This window comes from Sesamum indicum, linkage group LG2 (genome assembly GCF_026168435.1).
Source record: "Sesamum indicum cultivar Baizhima isolate 11 linkage group LG2, ASM2616843v1, whole genome shotgun sequence".
NCBI classification, from domain to species: Eukaryota; Viridiplantae; Streptophyta; class Magnoliopsida; order Lamiales; family Pedaliaceae; genus Sesamum; species Sesamum indicum.
The window spans coordinates 11761014-11787155 of NC_142658.1; the positions used below are offsets into that span (position 1 = coordinate 11761014).

The 26142-nt window shown below is 35.0% G+C and overlaps 4 protein-coding genes across 6 annotated transcripts; 3 read left to right on the plus strand and 1 right to left on the minus strand.

Moving 5' to 3' along the window:
* Positions 1-202: 202 nt before the first annotated feature.
* On the plus strand, positions 203-4435 carry LOC105155534 (low-temperature-induced cysteine proteinase). The gene is made up of 5 exons (XM_088877483.1): positions 203-835; positions 2785-3020; positions 3117-3257; positions 3530-3979; positions 4070-4435. Exons 1-5 carry the CDS (start codon positions 343-345, stop codon positions 4163-4165), a joined length of 1416 nt encoding a protein of 471 aa, XP_088733609.1. The 5' UTR covers positions 203-342; the 3' UTR covers positions 4166-4435.
* Positions 4436-12425: 7990 nt separating this feature from the next.
* Positions 12426-13936, plus strand: LOC105155533 (uncharacterized). Its single transcript, XM_011071427.3, has 3 exons — positions 12426-12576; positions 12653-13186; positions 13594-13936. The coding sequence occupies exons 1-3, from the start codon at positions 12516-12518 to the stop codon at positions 13758-13760; spliced, it is 762 nt and encodes a 253-aa protein (XP_011069729.1). The 5' UTR covers positions 12426-12515; the 3' UTR covers positions 13761-13936.
* Positions 13937-14836: 900 nt separating this feature from the next.
* On the plus strand, positions 14837-20626 carry LOC105155532 (Mannose-P-dolichol utilization defect 1 protein). 3 transcript variants are annotated; one of them, XM_011071425.3, is made up of 9 exons: positions 14837-15119; positions 17597-17750; positions 17985-18057; positions 18219-18285; positions 18463-18522; positions 18932-18992; positions 19079-19120; positions 19724-19850; positions 20345-20626. In XM_011071425.3, the coding sequence occupies exons 1-8, from the start codon at positions 14964-14966 to the stop codon at positions 19825-19827; spliced, it is 717 nt and encodes a 238-aa protein (XP_011069727.1). In that variant the 5' UTR covers positions 14837-14963; the 3' UTR covers positions 19828-19850; positions 20345-20626. The 3 variants fall into 3 exon arrangements, with proteins under 3 accessions (XP_011069727.1, XP_020547330.1, XP_011069726.1); XM_020691671.2 differs by having other exon boundaries at positions 20358-20626; XM_011071424.3 differs by lacking the exon at positions 20345-20626 and having other exon boundaries at positions 14838-15119; positions 19724-20269.
* Positions 20627-21814: 1188 nt separating this feature from the next.
* LOC105155531 (F-box protein At1g47056) lies at positions 21815-24268 on the minus strand. The gene has a single exon (XM_088875728.1). It carries the CDS (start codon positions 23992-23994, stop codon positions 22414-22416), a length of 1581 nt encoding a protein of 526 aa, XP_088731854.1. The 5' UTR covers positions 23995-24268; the 3' UTR covers positions 21815-22413.
* Between the last annotated feature and the right edge of the window lie 1874 nt (positions 24269-26142).

Below are 26142 nucleotides of genomic sequence, written 5' to 3' on the forward strand. Positions count from 1 at the left end.
AAAGAAAAATAATTAAAAAAAAAATTACCTGTTGGCCCCATTGCAAGAACTCTCTCATCTTTTCCATGCTGCCTAACATTTCACTATCAACCTATCACTTCAAATCCACATGCCCATCTCCTACTCGCTACTCATCAATCCTTCTCTCTCTCTCTCCTTTCCAATATTCACTCCTTGTTTGTTTCCTTCATGAGTAAAAACGCATAGTCGCACATCTTCAAGAACTCCATCGCAACAAGAAACAGTAATGGCTGCCACTCTTTAGATTTCCCCAAATACCCCTCCACTCTGCCTTTATAATCTCCACCCCTTCACGCTTCTCCAGTCTGAAGAAACTTAAACATGGCTGCACCGTCATCTTCCGCCGTTTCTCTCTCTTTTCTGCTCCTTTTTCTTTCTGTATTCTTGGCCGAGTCACTAGGCTCGGATATGTCCATCATATCCTACGACGAGAGCCACGGGGGGCCGGGCTTCGTGCGGTCCGACGAGGAGGTGATGTCCATGTACGAGTCGTGGATGGTGAAGCACGGCAAGTCGTACAACGCGTTGGGGGAGAAGGAGAAGAGGTTCGAGATCTTTAAGGACAACTTGAGGTACATAGAGGAGCAGAACGCCATGCCCAACCGGACCTACAAGCTCGGCCTGAACCGCTTCGCCGATCTCTCCAACGAGGAGTATCGGAGAACTTATATGGGCACCAGGACCGACGCCAAGCGCCGGTTTTCTAAGGTGAAGAGCGACCGCTACGCGCCGAAGGTGGGCGACAGCTTGCCGGACTCCATTGACTGGAGGGAGAAAGGCGCCGTCGCTCCGATCAAAGATCAAGGCGGCTGTGGTAACTATTTTACTTTTCTTTTCTCTCTCTTTTACTTTCGATTTCTTTTCAGAAAATGGTTAAATTATTGAAATTGAAGCTATAAATTTGTTTATTTCCATTTTATGGAAAATGGGTTTCTTTTGTTGATTAGCTTTAAATTTATTTTTTATTAGTAATTTGTGGCACTCTTTATGTGTATAATTTTTAAAAATATTATTTAAAATAAAATATTTTTATTTAATAAAATATATGTAGAATAATAAGTTAATATTAAATTTATAAAAATAGTAACAAATAGATGATGAAAATTAGAACGGAAAAAGGAATATTGATTGAAATATAATAGCAGAGTGAAAAATTAGATGAGTGGTTGGAAAGTTAATAAATAAATTAATAATTAAATTAAATATGTATATTAAAATAATTAAGACACTAATTTTCCTCTTTTCAATTATATATAATATAGACATGTATTTTGGAAAGAAAATTTTAGCTAGAAAGGGTTTAGTCGGACCTAATTCAATAATATAGCAAATATAATTAATTTATAATTTTGTATTTCGTAAAGATACAGACAAATATTCGAGATATTTTTGGCTGTTTCGAGTAACCAAAAATAGAGCACAACCACAGAAAATTTTAAAAAAATAAAAGAAATATGTTCCTGGATTTTTGGGAGAGAATCTAGTGGGCAAAATATCCCTTGCAAGAGCTTGTAGATATATTATTGAAATGAAAAGTGACTTGGCATGACTTGATTGTCGTTCATATAAAACTATAATGGGCTATATTAAAATTTATCATAATTATAAATACTATTTATTATTTAAAAAATTACAAATACCTCTTTGTCACAGTCCATTTTAAGGGTATTTGTTAAGATATTTGATAATTTAGGAAGTTATTGGGGTATTTGTAATTTTAGGAGAATTTTTGTAATTTTTTAAATAGTAAGAGAATATTTATAATTATTTATGGGAAATTTCATGGAAGCCCATTATTTTCTATCCTCATATAAATAAATGGTGAATAGCAATTTATCCTGTGACCTTGTAAATGATCAAATTACCTCCTTGCGAAAACAAAATAGCAATTTACCTTTCTATGTTTTTTAAAATGAAGCAATTTACCTTCTTGTCTGAAGAGGTAAATTGCTTCGTTTTAGACAAAACACAGGGAGGTAAGTTACTATTTTTCCTTTCATAGAGGGATAATTTGCTTATTTATAATATCACAAGGAGGTTGTTTGTATTTTTCACTATAAATAAATCTTTTGAGTGCAAAGATGATCATAATGTTTGGATTCGTTTTCTAAGTATTTGGTGGAGATAGAGAAAGAAAATAAAGATAAATAAGTATGTGTTAGCGATATATGTATATTTGAATTTATTTTTGGAGATAATTTAAAATAAGTATAGTATGTTTAATGTTGTGTTTTGGGCGACAAAAATTACTTTTCATTGTCAAATCATGCCTTATATATATATTTATATATGTATGTGTGAATATATATATATATGTGTATTTATACTAAAACAGTTAAAAATACCCAAATAAATTGTTTCTATATGATGACAATATTAGGTAGATTTTGACTCATCTAAGAGATAACTTAAAAATTGAAAACAAACATAGTGGATATTTTTCTGGTTCTGGAGCAGATTATGGGTCAATAAAGTGGTAGCTGTTTGCTAGTTGAGAGATATTTTTGAACGCCTTTAATTGCAATAAAACTTGGGTGGTGCCCACCTACCACACCACACCTCATGCATGAAGTCATTTATGACATTGCTTTCTATGGTCCACAGTAGGGCGGCTACATGGGCTCTGCTCTGCCCACAGCTTATGACATTGACAATATCACAAGATTGTGAACGATACTTATCTTTTTTACACTTTTATGTGTAATCAAGAATGTCTGAGATTAATGATGTAATGTTGTCTTGTTTGAATTCTTGGAACTGTAGGGAGTTGCTGGGCTTTCTCAACAATTGCCTCTGTGGAAGGTATAAACCAGATAGTTACTGGGGATTTGATCTCACTTTCTGAGCAGGAGCTGGTGGACTGTGATACGTCTTACGACGAAGGGTGCAATGGGGGTCTTATGGACTATGCGTTTCAGTTCATTATCAAGAACGGAGGGATCGACAGTGAGGAGGATTATCCGTACACCGGCAGGGACGGCAGATGCGACCAGTACAGGGTTTGTTTTGAGTTCTTTCTTCCTTGGTTAAGAGAGAAAGGAAATTATTAGACGGAGAGTGTTAACTTTTGATGGTTTTGTTGTTTTGTTTTGCAGAAAAATGCCAAAGTTGTGTCTATTGATAGCTACGAAGATGTTCCTGCGAGTAATGAGAATGCGTTGCAGAAGGCGGTCGCTAATCAGCCCATCAGCGTCGCCATTGAAGGCGGTGGGAGGGACTTCCAATTATATGAATCTGTAAGCTTTTACTGTCAATGTGAAAAAAATTCTTGCCTGAGATTTGGAATACATGTTACATTACGTTTACAGAATCATTCCTCAAGTAAAACGTAGTTTTTGTACGTATAGATTAGATGGAATAGAAAAATGGATTCCTTGATTCCATGCTCTCTACTGAGCACAGATCAAGATTTTATTAAAGCTTTGCTACTTGTGGAAGTAGGATCAAATGGACTACATACATCTTCTTCACATTATCTAAACATTAGTTTTCTTGGAAATCTCTTCAGGGTATATTCACAGGGAGGTGTGGCGTGGACTTGGACCACGGTGTGAATGTCGTGGGATATGGTAGCGAAAATGGTGTCGATTATTGGATCGTCAGGAACTCATGGGGCGCAAGCTGGGGTGAGAAGGGCTACGTGAGAATGCAGCGGAACATTAAATCCAAAACCGGCCTATGTGGAATTGCAGTCGAGCCCTCTTACCCGATCAAGACGAGCCAAAATCCTCCCAACCCCGGCCCATCTCCTCCTTCTCCAGTCAAACCGCCCTCTGTTTGCGATGATTACTACTCATGCCCTGAAAGCGACACCTGTTGCTGCATCTTTGAGTACTACGGAGAGTGCCTTGAGTGGGGCTGCTGCCCACTCGAGGGAGCCACCTGCTGTGACGACCATTCCAGTTGCTGCCCGCACGAGTATCCAGTTTGCAACATTTACGCTGGCACCTGCTCGATTGTATGACTGATCTCCGTTTGTGCAATTTTTCCATTTTCTGCTGCTGCTGGTTATTTTTGCTTATTCATTGATTTCTTTACTGTAATACAGAGCAAGGGTAACCCGCTTGGAGTTAAGGCGATGAGACGCACTCTTGCCAAACCAATGGGGACGTCCACGAAAGACGGAAAGAAGAGCAGCTCTTGAGAGAGAGTTTGAAGTCGTCGCCAGTGCAGGGAGGGATAGGTGAAGGCCAAGGAGGAAACTGTTTTGGTGCTCGATGGTCTCTTTGGTGCACTGGGGTGATGAAATGAGGATGAACTCAAAGATTGTAAAGGTCATATCTGTATGATTCTCAGTATTTATGGCTTTGAATTTGAACAACAGAAACAGATATTTGTTCTACTTTGTGAAATTGTAGAAGATACATGTTATTATGATCAAGAATTGGCTGCCTTGACCAGCCGATCATGTCCAGGATTCTGCTTGCACTTGAATTCATCTCATCGTTGGAAGACCCTTTTCTACTTAACTTGATTGACTTTCGTTGTGGCTACAAAATCCTCTCGGGATGCAAGGTGTTCAGTCAGGGTGTATCAGATTGAATTTTCTATTTTAAATCTTATTATCTATTTTCAATTAATGTATGTACGTAGGGAATGACTACTAAAACGCTATAAAATCCTACACTTTCAACTTCTTATTTATAACTCGAAAATAGCTTGACTAAGTCGCGATTTATGAGAAAATCAGAGACCAAATCCTAAGTGTTGTAGTGGGTTTGTCTATTTTTGAGAAGACTTGAGCTATTGGTGATTCTGAATGGTAGTTTCTCATATGCTACAATTCTAACATGTACCAGATTGGTTAAATCAAATCAATCACAGAGTAAGTGTGATACACTTGTTATGTCATTAGTCACTTTGTACACCAACCACACGACAAGTGTATTGCATTTATCATATAATTGATTCAGATTAGATCGAATGAGATCCGAACTAAAATTTCCCATACAGTATATAATTATTGGAGACTTGGTGGGTAGATAATTGGGAAAATGTCTAGTAGACGTGTAAGTTAGTGGCAAAATCGGAAGAGAGGAATGCAGTGGATTTGGTAATTGAAGGAAAAGGTGACATCTCGTTGTTTGGAAATTGTGATCCAAATAATGGATAATGGATGAATACTAATCACAGATAAATCTCTCAATTTGTGGATTGATGGTCCCTTGGAGATCACAAATTGGAGTGAGATAGAGAGATGTTGAAAGTTATGACATAATTGTGGTCTGTTTATGTAGAAAACATTGAACACAAATCTACTGCATGACAATTGGAATTTTTGGTCCTATTAAAGGATTGCTCCTTCAACTATTACTCCATTTCCTTCTCTATCTTTGTTATGTTATGTCCTGGTAAAATTTATTTCGAGCCAAGTGAAATGGTAGTAATGTATGGGTGGCCATATATAAGTTAAGGCTTTTCAAGATATCAAATACTAATGTAAGAAACTGTTACGTGCATTGTTGAGATTCAAACGCAAGAACTCTTTATCGAGAGATTTTCTTTCCTCATGTTGAAATGTGAGTGGAAGATGTATAAGTAATATTCTTAATGCTTCTAAAGTTTTGCTGATGACTTGTCTTTGCACTTTAACAAATTACGTGGTGTTGCAAGGGATTTGTGATGCAAATTGGATAACTGATAACGATGAAGTGAGTTTTACTAGTGGCTATTATTTACTTTGGGTGGGGGAGCTATTTCATAAAAATATGCAAAATACACTTGTATTGCTAGTTGTATTAGTTAATAAGTTGATTGGTTGAGAAACCTATTGTAAGATGTGCTCTTATGGAGTCACCTGTATTGAGCTCCCTGCATTGTGATTCCCAAGCTATTATTGAGATTGCCAAGAACTACGCGTTCAATGGCAAAAGAGGATATAGCGGATCAGACATGGTGCAATGAAAGAGATCTTGACGAATGAGATAATATCCCTAAATTATGTGAGAATCGAGAGGAACTTGACTAATCCTCTTGTAAAGGGATTAATGAAAGGATTATCCTTGAGACTTCAAGATCAATAGGGTTCAGACTCTTATATGGTGATAACCATATAAGAAAGCATTAATCTAATTGATCGGATTAATAGCCCTATAACAGGGACTGATGGATGATCCTGCCAAGTTGTTGCCAGGTGTATAGTTTCACAACTTAGTTCTAGTCTATAGTCATATGAATTTGATGAAGCTATCTAAATGAGTGCGATGATGGCCCGCCTTCTATGAAAGAGAAAGAGTTCTTTCTATAACACTAATCAGAACTCAAGATGCTAAGCGAATGGCCACAAATAGCGGTCCAAGTATATGGCGGAATAGCATACTTCAAGGAAACAAACGTGTTGTGGAAGTTTTAGCTTGTGCTATCAAAAGTTAAAGATTATTTCACTTTTCTTAGCTGAGGTGTTGTCTCACCTCACTATGCATTAGTTCAATTGAAATATATTAATGATTAATTATATTTCTTTCTTCACTCAGAAAATTATATCATTTAACTAGTTAGTCATTCGTGGGGGAATGACTATTAGAAGCTATAAAATCCTACACTTTCTACTCTTTAGTTATGAGAAAATCAGAGACCCAAGTCTTCCCTTTATCTTTTTGATTTGATGAAACCAGATACACTCTATCAGGTTGGTTGAGGAATATTTATGTGAGGTTTGTTAAGGAAATTGTGGTTGAAGTGGTTGAAGTAGTTTAAGAATCGAGACCTCCTCCTCTTTAATAGTGTGCCTCTCTTTTTGCTTCTCCTCTCTTCTTCTTTAAGTGATACTAGTATGTTGTTCTAACTCTATGTCATAACTGCATATGTTAGAGAGTAGTTGTATGAATTTTGTGGAGCGAACGACTCTAATGATTGCATCACAGTCGTATTAAAATTTTGCTTTCGGTGCAGTGGCTTTTTCCACGATACAACTTTTCAGATTTTAATTTTCCAATATACACGTCATATGTACAAAAATAATGCCAACCTAACAAATCCAAAATGTTACCTGGAGATTTAATTGGGGATTATTTATAGTTTACGCCCTATGTAGGGTTGATTCTAGGTTGTATTATAGGCTTGTCAATGGGTAGGTATTGCCCTACTCATATCCAAAAAATAACTTTCATACGCATATCCTATCAAATGGGTTGAAGGCCTTACTCTACTCTAAACCCATAAAATTAAATGAGTGGGTATGAGTAAGATCTAATACCCTAAAATACCTATAGGTATTGATATAGTCCAATGCCGAAAGATGTTACATTAATTTAAGATTATTAAATTCATAATCTTTTACTATATCAATCAACTAAATTTATTTAATATTTAAAAAAATCAAATAGTATACATTTTATTAATATTTTATTTATATTAATTATTGATGCATAGCAGATTTTTGGCCACACTACAAGGTTGAAGGATCTTCAAGGAATATTTTAAGATGAACGGGGACTAACTTTGCAAAACAAAAGTTAGCACTCTAATGTTTAAATCAGTAATGGTTTATTGAAGAAATAAAAGGGAGACTTGCATTAAAAGTGAGAATAATAACGAAATATGATGTGAGAGTGATAAATATTAGTATGAAGTACAAAATATAGACTTAAAATAGCCTAAAAATCGAGAGACAATTGAGAGAATAAGTGAGAGTTTGAGAGTGAAGAATGATGTTACCAAATGACTGCACAATGCTTCTATTTATAGGCATGTAGAAAGTAGGATACGGGGGTTGTTGTAGAGTGCCATACGCTGTTTGAAAGCCCTTTGAGTTGACTATCATCTAGAAAAAATCATTTGTGATTCGGATAAATGTTGAAAGAGATATAATTATTTTACTAAGTCATGCCAGGTGTATATGAAAATTTGGGAAACCGTTACTCGTGGATTTCCAGGTCATTTGACATCAATCTACAAGGAGCCACCTGGATATATTTTAGGAAGATGTGTCTTGATGTGTTGTCAAGCTATATGACTCGTCCTTTCAACTATATGATAACGTGTCCGGGAATAAGCTTGTTTTTTGGGCCTGTCAGTTTAGTAAAGTAGGAGGTAAGCCTGTAGGTCTTGTCTCCCAGTTGGTAGGCCAGCTGGGCTCGTATCCAGCTGAGCTAATCTGCCTTTGCTTGTGAGTTTAGTCATTGAAAGGTTTAGGGGGCATCAACTACATATTGAAATTTTGACCAAATATGCTAGAACTTTTCGTATTGATTCCGTAATTACTCAAGATTAATTTTATGATCAAATTAAGCTTAGCTTAACTTGACATTTAGGAAATAAAAAAATACAAACAAAAATTAATTTACTTAAAAAATTTGAGTAATATATGAAATAAATAAAATTTATTTGAACTCAAATTATTATAAAATTTTATTTAAAGAATTATTTTATTTAATTAAGAGATAGGGTGTTAAATGAAGATATTTTTTTTTTCTTTTTTAGGGGTGTATTAATTCGTAATCTTAAGTCTAGCAAATTAGCAGCTGTAATGAAGCTCGATGTCCATTTATTGTGACAATTAAGCTTCTAAGCATGGAGACTTGGTGTATTTGTATATGGTACGTATTCGACTTTCTTGACATATTTATGGATGTGCGCACCATATTTTGCACACTGGGCCACCTACTTTATTATGAAATATATACAATTTTAAGCATCAATTTCTACGCATATTCACATATATGTATGTTCATAATTATTTGGATTTTTTTACTACAAACTTATGTTACATTTTGCATTAATTATACTTTATAAAATAATAGCATAAATACTGTTTGCCCCATCAACTATTCGTTATGTAACGATTACCCACCTAATCTAATAAATGTAACACTTACCCTCCACAATTAAATTTTTAGATAATATTACTCTTGTATTATATATATAGCTATATTGTTCAAAGAATTTGTTTTTTTTAGTAATTTTTTATTTTAAGTTTAATTAAAATTTTCTAATATATATTAATTTATACTCCACTTTTAATGTAAATCTTCACTTATTAAAAAATAATTTGGTGATGATTTAATGTACAAAACTAAAATATACTGAAAATAATATAATTGTTCAAGGCAAGAGGGGTATTTTTGTCCAATTCAGGGGGTAAGTGTTACATTTATTAGTTTAGGGTGGTAAATATTATATGACGAATAGTTTAGGGGGAAAAAGTGTACTTTACCCCTATATAATAATATCGTTTGTGATAAAACAATAAGGATAGGCTATACTTATAAAAATATGATTTTCCAATTACGGTTAATTACTACAGTCAAAAGAAGAAAATCGTGTCAAATACAAATCAATCAAGATTTAGTAATGGTCATTAGTCGTTGTTTTTGCAAGTATAGCCAAAATATTAACCATGACCGAAACCATGAAAAATGTTTATGTTATGGTTAAAAATCATGACGAAAATCGATTAATAGTGGTACAAATTTAAATTTGTATTTTGATTTTATTTGATCGTGATTAATAGTATTTATTCACCACAATTTTTAAACCACGATCATTTATAACATAGCGAAAAATTCAATTTTTTTTTTCTAATACTAATACTCATATGTAGTTGGAAAATGACTAATTATAGTAATCATAGTTATGAAAAGCATAAGCCTAGTACTCCACTCAATTTCAAACTGATTGATTGGTTCAATATATGAATAGTTGCAAATCAATGAATATATTCAAAGAAAATAAAGAAAAAAAATTATTATACTCCAATCCGTGGGATTTAAATCTGTAACGTTATAGATGTGATGTCTCAACTTTACAACTTGAACGAAGCCTCATTAACTACTACATAAAAATTGATTATTCCCTGTATTATAAATCTATAGTTTAAAAACCATAGTAAATCAATATTATCTACCATGGTTTGATAAAATCAACGTGCAAACTTAAATTTTGACTACGGTTAATCAATATTAGTTATGATTTTACTTAAGGTCAAAATATTTGCCACAGTTTTTAGCTGTAGCAATGCTTTTGTATCACTTGCAAAAATAACGGCTGATAGTGGTTGTGTACGTTATAATGGTTAAATATTAGTATCCACTATCAATTTTTACTTTTAACCATGATAATTAATCATAGTGAAAAGCCACGTATTTTTAGGTAAACCACTAATTTGAAATATTTTGTTACTTTTCTTCCTTTCTCATTACACCACTAAAGATATGCATTAATCCTTATATTACATATTGATGTGGTTAAAAAATCATGAAAAATTAGTACTATCTATTATAGTTAAATAAAATCGGTGTAAAAACTTAATTTTTGACTACTGTTAATCAATATAGTCCTTAATTTAGGAGACACCCCAATGGTTTGAGGCTCGATATTTCATTGTGAAGTTATCGAATTCAAAACCTGTTGGGGTAGTCTGTGACGCATGCGTGGGCTAAAAAAAAAGAAAGACTACTATCAATAAACGTTCTCCATCATTTAATCTATAGCTAAATAATTTATCATAATTTTTAGTTATAACTAATGTTTTGATCTCACTTATAGAAATAATGACTATAGCCGTTGCAAAATTATAATAAATTAGTATTTATAATATTTTTTTTATTTTTAATCATGATAAATAATGATAATGAAGTGTTATATTTATTCTAGTGTCATTATTTTGCTTGGTGGAAGAAGTTTATGCTCTAGCTAATATATTAAAAGAATTTAAAATTTATCAATATTTTAGGGAAAAATATTATTTTAATCCGTTAACTATGCCTAATTTTAATTTTAGTTCGATAACTATATCCATTTTTGTTTAGGTCCAGTAACTTACGAAAATTGCTTACTTTTAGTCCTTTGAAAGATTTTCGGACAATTTTACCCTTATGCAACTTTTGAAAGATGATTTTAGTCCATATACACTCATAGGGGTAAAATTGTCCAAAAATATACCAAAGGACTAAAAGTAAGTAATTTCGTAAGTTACTGGACCTAAACAAAAATGGACATAGTTATCGAACTAAAATTAAAATTAGGCATATTTAGCGGACTAAAATAATACTTTTCCCAATATTTTATAAAACATAATTTTAGAGTGAGAGGATTTAAAATCTATTATAATATAGAATTACCCAAACAACTCCAGAGAATTTGTCATTAGAGATTTCAAATTTTCAATTTTAAATTCATCAATCCAAATACAACATTAAGTAATTTATTAAATTTATACAGCATATATTATATCATGCTAGCTTAATTATGACAAGTTTAGGTAAATATTCAACTAGCATTTACGTATTATAAGATATTTCATTCTATCAAATTAATATATATTTTTCTTAAAATATTGGGATAATTACACTCTCATCTTCTGAGGTTTGGTGTATTATACGTAGATTTGCTATAGTTTCAAAAATTATATTTAGCACCCCTGAAGTTTGTTTGTTTCTAATAAGTAAATGCATCCGTTAGTCAAAATTCACCGAATTTACTGATATTAATGAAAAATAAAAAAAATATCTATTTTAACCCCGATTGATTTATTACTGACTTATTGCAGATCAAATAAATGTTTTTATGATTAGATTATCCTAACATGTCTTCCCCCATTGCATATAAGGAGGTATATCTTCATCGCTAAAAAAATATTATTTGACCTGTAATAAGTTAGTAATTAGTCAATCGAGGGTAAGTATCAATTTTCATTTAGTTTTTTTTATTAATATCAAATTCAGTGAATTTTGACTAATAGGGGGACTTATTTGTTAGACGAAAGCAAACGTCAAGAATGCTAGATGTAATTTCTCAAATCACAGGAAATATACGTGTAACTACATAAATTTTAGAGGAGAATGTTGGAACTATTTCTAAAATATTAGATAATTTATTATTATTATTTTTCTAAATACAAGGTCTCTTCATGTAACCTGAATGGACATGACTCGGTCTCTTGATCCACACAGCGCGTGTAGATATATGTGTACACCATTATCATCATCATCATGTGTAAATGGAATTGAAAGTCTTCTTTGCATCTTGGATTGCACATGCCACCGTACAAGTTGGCAATATAACAACTCTCCTTTGACATTTTCATGTCCTCACCATCCCGCTCGCGGCCAGTTGACCTCATTAATTATCCTTAGTCTTTCTAAAGTAAAAATGTGTCGAGAATGTTGTCACGTCGATATGGATTGTAATTCGATCGGTGCTTCACGACTCGTATATTATTCATTTTAATTTGATATAAATTTTATTATAAAAAGACGTTTCGCTAAAAAGAATTTTTTTTTGAAATTTATAAATCGTCCATATTCTCGTTTGCAATTAATGCTCGATGCTCGCATACATCAAATATAATGTAACAATAGTTGTTTATAATGTCCAAAGTGGAAAATGATTATCCTTCATTTCCTAGTGGAGATTAGTATGACAATTCCAAGTCAACTTCCCAAGAGAAGACTTTCTTTGATGCTTCCATCTCATACCCTAATCCTTATATACAAGTGATCATTTCATAATATTGATCACTAGTCATCACACTCATATACACTTCATCTCTCACCATGGTTGGAGCACCAGTTTCTTTCTCCGGCAACCAGCCCCAGGCTCCGGCCGCCACCAACGGTACGTATGAGATGTAAAAATAAATATTCTTCAATGTATTAAATTTGTGTAACTCTAACTTGGACGATGAATTCAGATACGATTGAGAAATATGCCCCACCTCCTCAAATGTATGCCACACCAAGTGCACCCATTTCGACGCTTTTGCCATACAATGGGCAGTCGCCGCCGCCACCACCACCATGCTCCAACCCGGCCGCCCCTTACCTAGCTACCACATCTGCCCCTTGTCCAACAAACATGCCAGCATCATCGACCCCCCTTAATACAAGCTACCTCTACCCTCCTAATCCAACATCTCCATTCCCGCAAAATCCACCAACTTCAGCCCCTTATCCTGTCGGCTCAGCCGCCCCACCGCCTCCTTTTCCTCCATGCTCAACCACCCCACCACCTCCATTTCCTCCATGCTCAACCGCCCCGCCCAATACTTATCCTTCAAGTTTGGCAAATACACCAACTACTACTTACCCTCCTCCTTCCTCTTCCCCGTCACCATGGCTAAATCAGACACCAACTTCTTTTTCCGGTCAGCCACCATCTGCCTATCCTCCAGCTGGATACCCCCCACAACACGTTACTCCTTTGGCCCCAAGTGGTTATCCAACAGGTAAAAAACTGTTCGTCTCAATAGTTATTTGTTGTTTTAAAGAATCATACATTGCTCTAAATCTTTGCACCAATATGGGTGTTCTTTGACCTTCTTGTGATCCATGATTTCCAAGGCTTGACAACCTATTCCTCATATCTATATAAATGGTAATAAAAGTTATATGATGAACAAAGCATTGATGTTGCATCGTCGAATGAAATTAATCATGCTCGTTAGTTTCTCTACACCAACATCGTTTACTTGTTCAATGATAAAACGAGATGGCCAAAAAGAGTAACCGATCGATATAGTCATGTAATCAATCATCTTGTATGGAATTTTAAATTCGGATAAAAAATTCTAATTTAAATCGATTACTTTACGACCAACCTAATGCCGATCTTACAATTTCACAATATTTGCAGGCCAGTCGACTGGAAACTATACTGCACCAACATCCACATATCCACAGGCTAATCCTACAAACCAAGCACCACCGTATTCCACTGGAGCCTATCCGACGCCTCCACCCGCTAGCGGCGTCTACCCGACACCTCCACCCACCGGCGGAGTCTACCCACCCCGATATTAGTGTACCAGCAGAGATGCATGAATTTGGATCCAAACCCGAGAATGTTGATGTTTAATATGCGACTTTAATTGGAGCATCCAAAATTTTCTTTGCGTTTACTTTCCAAAGTTTGATTATGAACACTCTTCTTTATGACTTTATAAGATTCAACATGTTTGAGAAAGGATCTTTCTCTATTCTCTGTGGATTTTTTTGGATTGGTTTTTTTATTTTAAATTATGTTACATCTTTTATTTTTATATACATACATACAAATTACGGATATAAATTTTTTTCTCAAATAAAATAAAATGTCATCTTTATGCATATGACGTGTATATGTTAAATAGAAAATGCAATAAGATTTCAAATAAAAAAGGGTAAATTATAATCACCTTATCTGATATTTGGTATAATTACAAATACCTTCTCGTTCTTTAAAAACTTTAAATACCCTTGATTTTCACATTCGCCTAACAACCAATCCATTCTGCTAGGTTTCCATCCAATTTTTGTAGTGAACTGACCAATAAACCCTTTTTTGGATTATAAAATATATTTTTTATGAACTAATATTCTCTCTAGATTATTTATTTTACCCACCTCAAATGTTTTTACTGTAACATCTATAAATTTTAATACATAATTGTGGGATTAATTGATATATGTTTGTGATATTTAGTTAATTAGTAAATACATTATAGATGGAAATTGAAATATATTAAAATTTGAACATAATAGATTGGAGGTTATTATAAGAATAATTTAATCATAAAGAAAATTGATTAACCTGTAATGAATTAGTAATATATTAATGTGAGGTAAATATGAACTTTTTTATTAATTTTTTTGTTAATATCATCAAATTCAATAAATTTTACAAATAGATTGACTTATTTGTTAGATAAAAACAAAAATAAAAAATATTAGATGTATATAACTTTTAAAATTATAAGATATTTACGTGTAATTATATCAAATTTTAGAAAAGAAGTATGATTATCCCTTTATAATTAGATCGAATATCAAGTGTATTAGTGTAATTTAACTTTAAATAAATAATGCAAAATAAACAAAGTAATAATACTCGAAAAATGGACCCATTGTAGTCTTTGTAGATCCCGCAACTCGAAGAAGCATAAACCAATACCCCCCTGCAAGTCGAGCCCCTCATATTCATACCAGAAATTTTCATACAATACAATACTCAAACACGCAAGAAACATGGTGGAGATGAAGTTTCTTGGGATGGATTTTAGTTGTGCGTTGGGATCGCTGGGCAATGGTGAATTCCCAGAGAAAGATTGTTTGCTTCCCTTAATATCCAAGCTATTGGGTTACTGCATCGTTGCCGCTTCTACCACAGTCAAACTCCCACAGGTAAACAGTATGCTTCGCTAGTAAAATTTACCTTGCGGAGATCAGCCTTTTATGTTTTATGTTACTGGGTTTTAATTGTTTCTGTTGAATTTAGTTTTATTTTTGTTGAATTTTGGCATTCCATAGTCTCTGATCGATGTTGGGTCCTGCTTGTTCTTGAGATTTTTTGCTGATTATTGTAGAAAGGTTTGATCTTTGCATGGGGATAGATGACTAGTTTTGAATTATTGAGTGAATGAGTTTATTGCGTTGAGATGTTTTACGATCACCCTAAGGTACTGTGAATTGTTTTCGGAGCGAGGTTGGGAGATGGAGTTTGTTCGTCAGTGAATCCAATTGTGTTCTAAATCTTGCTTGAAAACTTGGTGGCTGTTTTTCTCAAACTAGTTACGTGATTCAATTCCTTTTGTAGTTTGAGCTTCCTAACTTCGTCTAATTTTTCCCTAATATGGGTAATCAAATTTTAAAAATAGGATTTTTGGGCTTGAGTTGAGTCTTAGGTTAGGGTTTTTGCTAATCCACATGGTGATCAATACTGATTTGGGTAGTTTCGGATTCAGCTTTGAGTTAAGAGTATCTTCATTTTGTTGATAATCATTAAGTGGAAAAACTGAATCTTGAGTTCTTGTGGAGTTCAGAGCCTTGCTGCTTGTCTTGTTAAAAATGTCTGATATTTTATGTGATAGGAACTGTACCAGGGTGGAATTACGAAGAAAAAAAAAAGAGAGAAACTCCACTGGGTTATCATAATGTTCAAAGTCAATACAGAAGAAAGCTTGTGAAATTAGTTTTCTTGAATTTTTCTTCCCTTCAGAAGTAAAACGTTATAAAAGAAGTTGGCTATTCTAGAAAAAGAATGAAAAACAAAATATGCAAGTATTTCCGATTGTGATGTCAGTAGGAGCAGTTACTTCGTACTCTGCATTACCACTGAACAAACAAAAGGTCCCGTTGATGCTTTTTGCTGTGGGATCCAATCTGTAAACAGAGCTAGAGCTCAATATGCTAACAGAAGTTGTTGAACTTTTGATGAGGGACTTTCTTCCCAAATGATTCAAGACTGGCTCTGCTTCCCATGCAAGGATCTCTATATTTATGTTACATTTACGGTTTACCTCTATTAAACAGCCACCAAGTAAGCAGAGAAGATAAGGATGGAGCAGACGCATGAGTGGATTATGCACGAGTAAGCTTTGATTTATTTTTGTAGTGGCAAAGATGGATTATAATAAACTAGCCTTTAGCTCGCATCGAGAAGCCCATATAGTGAAGAACAGCTCCAATTCTAAAATGGCTCAGTATAAGAATTATCAATCAAGTGCTTGTCCAGGGAAGGCAAATGAGTCAATCATTTTCTGATCTTGAAAAACAGTATACTTAGACATAGCATCATCCCTTGTACTGGAATGAAGATTTTGGACTTGAATGAACTCTCATGCTTTGACCTGTAAATCTCTTTGGTTTTCTATGAAGCTATGTAGAATGGTGTAGACATGTCCAAAAGCCTTGGTCATCAGCCATATGATGTTCATATCTGATTCTAGGGGGTTAATAACAAGAATTTTTCTGTTCTTCTTGGGTAGTTCTGGGGTTCTGTATTTGAATACTACATTTTTTAATAGACATCAGTGATGAGATTGTTTAGACCTAAAATGAGTATCTGCTGTGGGCGTTGGAGATTCTTATCATAGTGTAACTCAACAGTGACCTACATCTTGTATCCATGGTTAAGCATTTAAAAAGAACAGCATCTGGCCAAACCATGAGTCCACAAAAATCAAAACACTACTGTCAAAATGATTAGCCTAGTTTTCACTTTATGTTCGGACACTGCACGAACATAAAAGTTCTAGAGTACTTATCCCTTAAAAGTTCTAGCAATCTGAAACTACAGTATGCAAATCTGAAATCCCAATCTCCAAGTTTATGGACTGTCCGGTACTTTCTTCTTCACTTGTTCGACCTTTAATCTTTAACATGGTTATGGTTAAGATTGAATTCAATGTAACTTACCAGAAGGAAGTGCTTAGACCACTTGAAAAATCTATTGACCGTTAAACAGTGAGAAATTAATGTGGTGTGTCACTGAAATTAGTCTGGTGTGTTACTCAAAGATTTATAATTTGTTCTGGTTGTCCTCAGAGCGTTGGATTTTTATTTCTGCTAACTAGTGGAACTGTATGTCTTGCTCAATATGACTCTCTTTGTAGTACCTTTTAGGTTCTGGAGTATGGTGGTTATGTGTAAATTGCATTTCAATGTGTATGAGGAAAGAATAGAGGGAAGAAAATATTTAAGTAGTATGATAATGGTATTGGTTGAGGGCTCAAAAACTCATTCTTTCGTGTCCAATAACATGGTGAGCGCTGTGAGTTTTCCTGGTGAAATCTAATATGTCAAGACATCACTCGATTCTGGCATGTAATTGTGCAATTAGCCGGCAACACTAAAATGATTCTTTGGGTTTTCTTTTTCAGATACTAAAAATTTTGAAACACAGAAGTATCAGAGGGCTTAGTGTGTTATCGTTTGAACTTGAGGTTGTCGGTTATACCATTGCTTTGGCATACTGTCTGCACAAAGGGCTTCCTTTTTCAGCATATGGAGAGTTGGCGTTCCTTTTGATTCAAGGTATGTGCTGTCCATGCTTCCCAAATCCATGGGGACTTCTACATAAATGTACATTGGTCATTTTCAGGAGATTTACATGAGCCTTCTCTAATTAACAACTTTTTGTCACAAGTATGATGAATAACAAATTATGAATGCCATACCACATTAGTTACTGTCCCTAATACATGTTATTTTGATTGTTTCATCTGACAAACTAATGTCTATAATTCGTCTCTCCTTTTACCTTTACAGCCATAATCCTTGTAGCTATCATCTACTATTTTTCTCAACCACTGGGAACCAAGACCTGGATCAGAGCATTACTGTATCCTTTGATTGCTCCATTATGTCAACATTGCTCTTTCCACAGACTAACAAATGTTGGAGAATGGCACCTTGTATATCAAACAATTTTCTCTGGTAACTGTGAAATGTTCAATTGTAGCATAGAAATGAAGTGTGCATTTTCCTTAACATTTAACACAGATACTGTGGGGTGGCACCAACGATCTTGGCTGGTCAAATTGATCCCCTTCTTTTTGAAGCTCTATACGTGAGTAACAGTTGGTATTGTGCTTTGCATTTACGGCAGTTCCATATCACTTATGTCCTCCTTTGTTTGTTTCCTCGCTATCTTCTTGGATAAATTCATCATCATTTTTCATATGTCTGTGTCCATGATTACATTTTTCTTAAGTATCTGAGGTTTCATTAGAAATGAATTTGACAGGCTTCCCAACATGCAATCTTCTTCTTTGCGAGGATTCCACAGATTTGGGCAAACTTCAAGGTAAAGGTTCTATCCTGTGATAAGTTGTAAAGGGATCTGACTACCTGTAAAGAATCTGGTGAAGTTTCAGAAAACACAACAGAAAATTTATTAGTTAAAGCAAGTTGATGATATGCAATTACAAAATATCTATAGCTGATACTGTTATGAAGTTTTTCTGTGTTAAAATTTTGAGATGTACAAATGCATAAGTACAAATACATATTACTTAAGGACGAAAGCACACTATAATATGGCACTCTATAATACGGCACACATGAACTTTGCCCTGAAACAGCTTCACTCAGATATCTGTAATGGTGCATCCATTTTCTTTATTGTGATGATATATATCTTTAAAGATGCTTCAAGTGAGGCTCGCTACTTAGATTGCTTATCTGCTTACAAGTTTTAATTGTTATTTGAGCAGAACAAGAGTACCGGGGAGCTTAGCTTTCTCACCTCTTTAATGAATTTTGGAGGTTCTATGGGTAAGTACATATGCTATCTTTTGTTGGCACAGGTAGGTTCAACAATGTTAATAGATTCTATTATCTATAACTTTTTCTGTTTGCAGTGCGAGTCTTCACCAGCATCCAGGAAAAGGCACCATTGAGCGGTACTCTTACCCATTTCTGACTTGATTAAATTTTACTAATTCTTCTTCCAGAAAGTATCATGTTACTTATCAACCTGTGATCACATGAAGCATTTTGCTTATATTGTGTCAGAAAACTCTCTTGCAGCACAAACTTGCTAGTATTCCTGAAAGGCCCTGCTCTTAATATCTCAGACTTCAAAATTGTGCAAAATCTTTCTGCTGCTGCTCCTTGAAAACTATTTTTCCTTTAGTGAAATCACATCCAGATTTTCATCATTTTTTTTTCTGGGGACGTGTATGATTTGAAGAAACTTGAAATCTTTTTCAGTTTGGATGCTGAAAATAGTGCACTTTCAAAAGCAAAAATATTGTGTCGATCATAACAATTTTTTCCTGCTCTGTGATATTGAAAACTTACCTGTAGGAGCTACCTCAAGATCTAGTCTTCTTGTGTATTAACTTGGGTTTTTCATATTTGATTCCACCAATCTTTTTGAATTGGAGGTTTAGAACTTTGATCAGTATCTTCCATTCTTGCCTCATTAGTTCACGCCTTACATTTTTCATAGATCTCTTTGCTCCGTTGTTATCTATTAACCACTTCCCTTGATTCTCTTTCAGTGGTTTTGGGCTCTGTGATTGGCATTATGACGAACGGTACAATCCTAAGTCAAATTATGATATACCAAAAACCACCTGCAAAGAAGGAAAAGAAAGCCGACTAGAGTACTGTGCTCAATACCAGAAGGTTTGTACTACAGATACAGAGACTTCCTTTTCTTGGCAAATTAAGTTTGTTGCATTATTAGAACTGCAAAGAGGAAATCATGGTCGTTGTTCCTACAATGATTTGTAGGGTTTCATGGTCGAATTCTTCATTTCCGTACAATTTACTGTTGCTAATCAAGTTAACAATCTACAAATCAATACTATATTATAGGGAATTTAGAATAGATATCTTAATGCTCATAGAGCCTAGTTCTGCCCACTGTAGTTATTTGATTTAGATTATCTCACTACATGGAGAAGTGAACTTAGTGCAGTAAAATTCAATTACAAGTGGGCTGATCGGGACTCTATCGTTTCATGGACGATCTGCATTACAAATCGTTTCATCGGACTGAGAAATATCGTAATTCAGCTTTTCCGTTTTGTTTGATTTGAAAACGTCGCTGCAATTGCTAAATCCAGTTAACATGTTGAAAGTGAAATTTGACGATGATGTTAACTGCATGTATTTAGCATTATGTGTCAGTGTCACTCAATTTTCCGAGAGATTATACTGGGGTTGCAGACTAGCAGCAGCGATATGGACGATGCTCGCATGCTCCCGCCATTTTAGTGTCGGGTTGGTTCAAGTGTACGTGATTTTAAAGTTCTATTTGGGTCGGGTTTAGTTCAACCATGAGTCTTGAATGAGTTCTGATGGCTTTCATCGTGTTTAATTTTCTGAGCAATCAAATATTAATGTTAGTAATATCTTATTGGACTGTTCGGACCTAAACCAATTCATTTCAACTTCAACGCTTCCTATTTTTATCCTAATAATTCAAATATATTTTGGATTCAACTCGTTTCGAAATCAATCCATCCAAACCCAGCTCCGAGGCCTGCGTTCCGACTTATGCAGATGCATGACAGTCTTGTTCCATCGGTTCTTTAAAGTTGCTATCCTATGTCAAACAGAACTCAGACACTACTACTGAGAAACCAGAGCATTAAACTTGATAGCAGCTGTTCCTTCTCAAACAACACGGTGTAAAATTTATCAGATCCAACTGTATTTAAATAAATACCCTGGCATTACCTTTTGCTTATTAAAATGCGATAGTTACAGACACTCCATTGAGTAGAGTGAAAATGCGTAGGCCGCCCCTCCGTCTTTCATAATATTACACAGACAGGCCCTGTCAGATCAGCGAGTTTCAGTTGATGATATCCGAAGATCAGCTGTGGCATGAAACCTTGAAAGCTTCTGCAGTAAAATTTCCCTTGCATTTCCTAAATGCTTCATGTACCATGTTTTTTCTTTTCCTCAGGATATGCAGAAGATCAACTAATCTGACAAACCAAGAACACAGGCAACCAAACTCTAAGCCGTGACTGGCGTGCTACAGCCACAGCATGTTGAACATACAGTTTACCCTTGAATTCGTCCATGTTTCACCATTCGCAACGAAGTTCTATGGACAAGAGTTTCTCTTCACTGAACATATCTTACAAGCAAGATGCTGTCTAAACAAAGATACGATCAACGACCCTGTACTGGAAACCATGCAAGATATCCACTGAATGTGAGGCAACATAACATATACATGAGGAGTGAAAATTGAGAAAGAGATCACTGTATATGGATTAAGATTAAAAGAACATCAAACAAGTCTGTCATTGTAAAATACGATTGCAAGCCCATCATTTTCAGTCGATGAACAGCTATGCAGATGTGATCTTCATATAGTGAATATTGGAAAAATTGAACTAGAGTTAATCTTGATCTCATGCTCTAGGACCCTTTCTTCATATTCTGGGACTCTTACCAGTGTAAGGGGTGGGCTGAGACAATAACAGAGTTATTCCATGAGCAAATATAGAAACTCAAAGCACAACATTCGGAATAAGTGACATGGGATACAAACACTCAGTTTTGTGAAGAATGTGTGCTAGTTTCAATAGAAATCAGATAAGCAAGCTCTACAGTTCATTGGATTTACATGGCATATTGTCTTTTGATATGGAAAATTAACAGCAGCACATATCACTACTAAAGTTTAATATTTTACACTGCATTCATGCCATAAAAGTTTACAATTCCATTGAGTAACATAACAGGGAAATCTGATTAAAAGAACAAGATAATCACAGAGGACTCTTGTTTCCATGATCAACAATTTCATGGCATTAGATATATTACAAGATACAATTTTGCATGTGATGACACCTTCAGCACCATTACATAATTTCAGCAACCAAAACAATAGCAAGACTAAATCCAGTGACCGGCAAGACCTGAAGAAGTTGAATCATGATTCTCATTTTAGTGTTCTGCATAATGTCGTCAACAGTAAAGGGAGTGCCTAGCTTTTCCCCCTTTCCTATTTAACCTAAGAAACCATATGTTACTATGCCCAATCATCATCATGTAAAAAGGTATCCACTTCATAAACTCAACATACCAGCAAATAGCGCAAACCCAATCTTAAACGTGCCAATAATGGTTCCATAAAGGCATTCAAGTACAGAGAATAGAAGTGCTGAACCAGAATGCAGAGTTGAACAGATCAACAGCTTGACTTGCCAACTGCTAATCTGCATCAGCTCCTTCCCAAATTTTTCCGTGACCTGCTACCAAAGCTTGCCCACCTCCTGAAGGTGCATGCCACCAAGCTCCTCCCTGAAAAAGAACGTAACCTGTTAAATGAAGCAGACCTCGCGTTACCATCCCTATTTCGACCACCCATTAATGGGGTATCAGCAGCACCAATCTCCTGCTCAATGATTCCCGCATCCGGCAATTCAGGCTCGATGGCATCCAAATTCACTGCAAGAGAAACCCTAGTTGCCCTCAACCAATCTGCTCCCTCAGAGGTCACCCCCCGACACTTCTTAACCTTCACCTTCACCAGATTAGGGCACCCACCGGCTAATGCTTCAATGCCATGGTCCGAAACTGGACAACTCTTTATGCACAACTTCCTTAAGGCAATACATTTTGCAGCAATGCATGATATCTCAGCATCCCCAACAGTTTCACTGCCACAGAGAGCTAACCTTTCCAAATTTTGACAATTTGTAGCTAACTTCTCTAAACTCAAATGCGTAGGATTCACACCGATCAACACCAATTCTTGCAGACTAGGACAGTAAGTAGCTACAGCAATTAATCCTTGATCACTTATTCTATTTGTTTTCCATCCATCAATATGGAGCTTCCTAAGCGACCTGCATTTTTCTGCAATCGCCGTAAGTCCAATGTTTGTGCATTCAGGAGTTTTTACCAAATGCAATATTTCAAGGTTTGCACACTTAGCGATTGCGGACAGCCCGAGATCGCTAACCTGAAGCCTCTCTAAATGAATCTCTACAAGCCCATCAGTCCTATCAGCAACAACTTCAAGCATCTTATCCCAATCCCCGGAACATCTGAACAGCTTCAAACTCCTCAAATTCTTAGCCCCAATAATCAACGGCCCGAAGCACTGGCCATTGTAAAGATCCTTCAAACAAATAACTCTCAAAGAATCCGCTGCCTTTCCTGGGCCAATGGATTCAGATACAGCCCCATCGGTAATGCCACGCAACCGCTTCACCGACAGTTCCTCCAGCAACCCACAATTTTCGAGCAAAGAATTCATACCTTTAGCCCCAAAGCTGCAAGACCCACAAGAAAATTTCTGCAAATTCCGGCAATTCTTGGCGAAAATCGACATCCCATCATCAGTGAGCTCGCGGCAGGCCCGGAGCTTGAATCTCGTGAGGTTCCTGCACTTGAGCGAGATCAGAATCAAAGCATCGTCGCCAATGCTAACAGATCTGCGGTCACATTTCAGTGCAAGCTTAGTAACCGCATCAAAACGAAGGAACAAGCGAGGAATGACACTAGCAAGCTCCGTCTGAGCATTGAGCGACAGTCGGTGGCGGCTCTGCCCCTCCACTCTCAGCCAGCGGCGGCACACCAAAGAGGCGCGCTTTCTGTCGCCCGACGAAAGCGAATGGAAAATGCAGGCAAGGCATTCGTCAGGAATGTTCAAAGTGTAATCATTCCCGGCAACGGAGTCATCCAAGTCATCCCCCACTTCATCAGGGTTTTCCGAGCCCGGTTCCGCCACCGGCGGCGAGATCACGGCGGCAGACTTCAAGAATTTGGGCCTCGAGGCCGAAGCTGCCTGGCCCATTCCCTCTGGTGGCTTTTTCCTTCACCGTATGCAAATACGGGCGAATTTATCAATCTTGTTTCTGGTGAGAAACGGACCTGAAATGTGAATTAATTCGGATTTGCTGGAAAAGATTGTTTTTTGTGCTAACTTTTGGATTAACTTTTCTTAAAAGAAAATTCTTGCAATCATCTCCTGCCTTCATTAAGGTGGAAGTTTGGGTGCGGGCAATCCCATTTTCGCTTTTTCTTGAGGATTAGGCGATTAGCTTCACTTCTGCTATCATACATTCTATTTTCAAATATATTTTTGTCCGTCTCCATTTCTGCCCATAGGCATGGGGGGCCGAAAATGGTATGGCTCAAATCAAGCTGTCTCATCCTTAGTTTAATTTTCTCACCATCCATATTCATCTTTTAATTTTACTAGTGGTAAATGCCATATATATAATACTTTTTAATTGAGCAAAATAAAATAGAGGAAATAAATGGATGAAAAGAGATCTATAATCTAAAGGAAAAAATGCAAATGAATGGGATAATTTGTTGAGTAAGAAGTAACTATTATAACGGGCTATTTTGAAATTTATCATAATTATAATTACTTTCTCGTTATCTAAAAAATTATAAATACTCCTAATATAAATAATTATCTAAGAAATACATATCGTAATAATTTATTGTATGGAGTATTTGTTAAACGATCGTCAATTTCAGAGGGACATTAGTAATTTTTTAAATAATAACAGATATTTGTAGTTATTGTAAATCTTAGGAGAACCTATTATAATTTATCTTGAAATATAACCCGAAAAATCTTTATTTTAGTATAACATTACATAATACAATAAATTTATTAATTATTATTATTACTAATTACAAAATTAAGAGTAAAAAGGGTTTTCCTTGAGGTTTCTAACATTTATGGCATGATTGGTATGTAAAAATATGAGTAAGGAATGGAATGACCATTTCCAAACTCATTTCCCCATGTGATAGCAATTCCTTATCTCCCCCATAGGTTTAGCTATTCTCATTATATTGCAAATACATTATTTTTTTTATATATATTTCTAAATAATGTTTAATTAAGATTGACATTTACAAGATTTTGTAATCACAAAAATTATATATTATTTTAAAATATATTAAATATAATAAAAATATTAATAATAAAATATGTAAATAGTATATAACATGAATAGTTTAATTTTTAAATATTTTATTAAATATAATATAAAGATAGCTACATACATATATGTATTTTTACCAATATTTACTATAAGTATAAAATATTGTATTCAATTTATGTAATATTATTGATCTTTGTTCTTTTTTAATAAGTATGATTTTTTTTGGTAAATAAATAAGTATTTATTGAATATCTAATACATGAAAATTTTCAAATATATATATATATATATAGTGTAAATTTATATTTTAGATATGAGACAATGAAAATGTATTAGATAAAGCCTCAATTATAATTTTTCAATATTCATGTCCGTGAGATGGGAAAAAAATAAATAAGCTTGTAAGAAACAACATATTAAGCAACAGTCAAATCTAGAGCCTGGATGACATATATAAGTATGGTCAAATTGTACAACTACATACATATCATCCATATATAATTGGTTGTGTGTTAGACCCATGTCCATCACGGTATTGAATATGTTGTTAAACACATTCGTCTCACTGTGTATAAAATCAAAATTGTGCCGTATCAAGTACTTTGACTAGTACGAAAGATCCTAAAATATGCTTTTCTTAATCCACTTGTAGTCGCTACCGTAGCCTACTGAGAGTGTCAACGATTGTTCAACTGCATGACTCAACTCTAAGGGATTTATATGATTGTCACGAAAATTCAACTTTATTGTAATGATTATTCTACTTCGTTACTAGAAACCTAGTTTTTGTGATAATTTGAGCATTCGTCACGTAGGACATTTCCGGGGAATAGCTCGCTTCCCATTACTCAATAGAGCAATTCCTCGCACATGCAATTCTTTTGTTATTTCTTGTAGTGACAATTGACTACCGTCCCTCTCATAATAGCATAACGGGGGCAAAACCTAAGTGAAAACTTTTCTTCTTAGTAGGTATAAATAAGACTAAAACTCTATTCTAACAGTCCATACAAATATTGTATTACTAGAATGTGGTG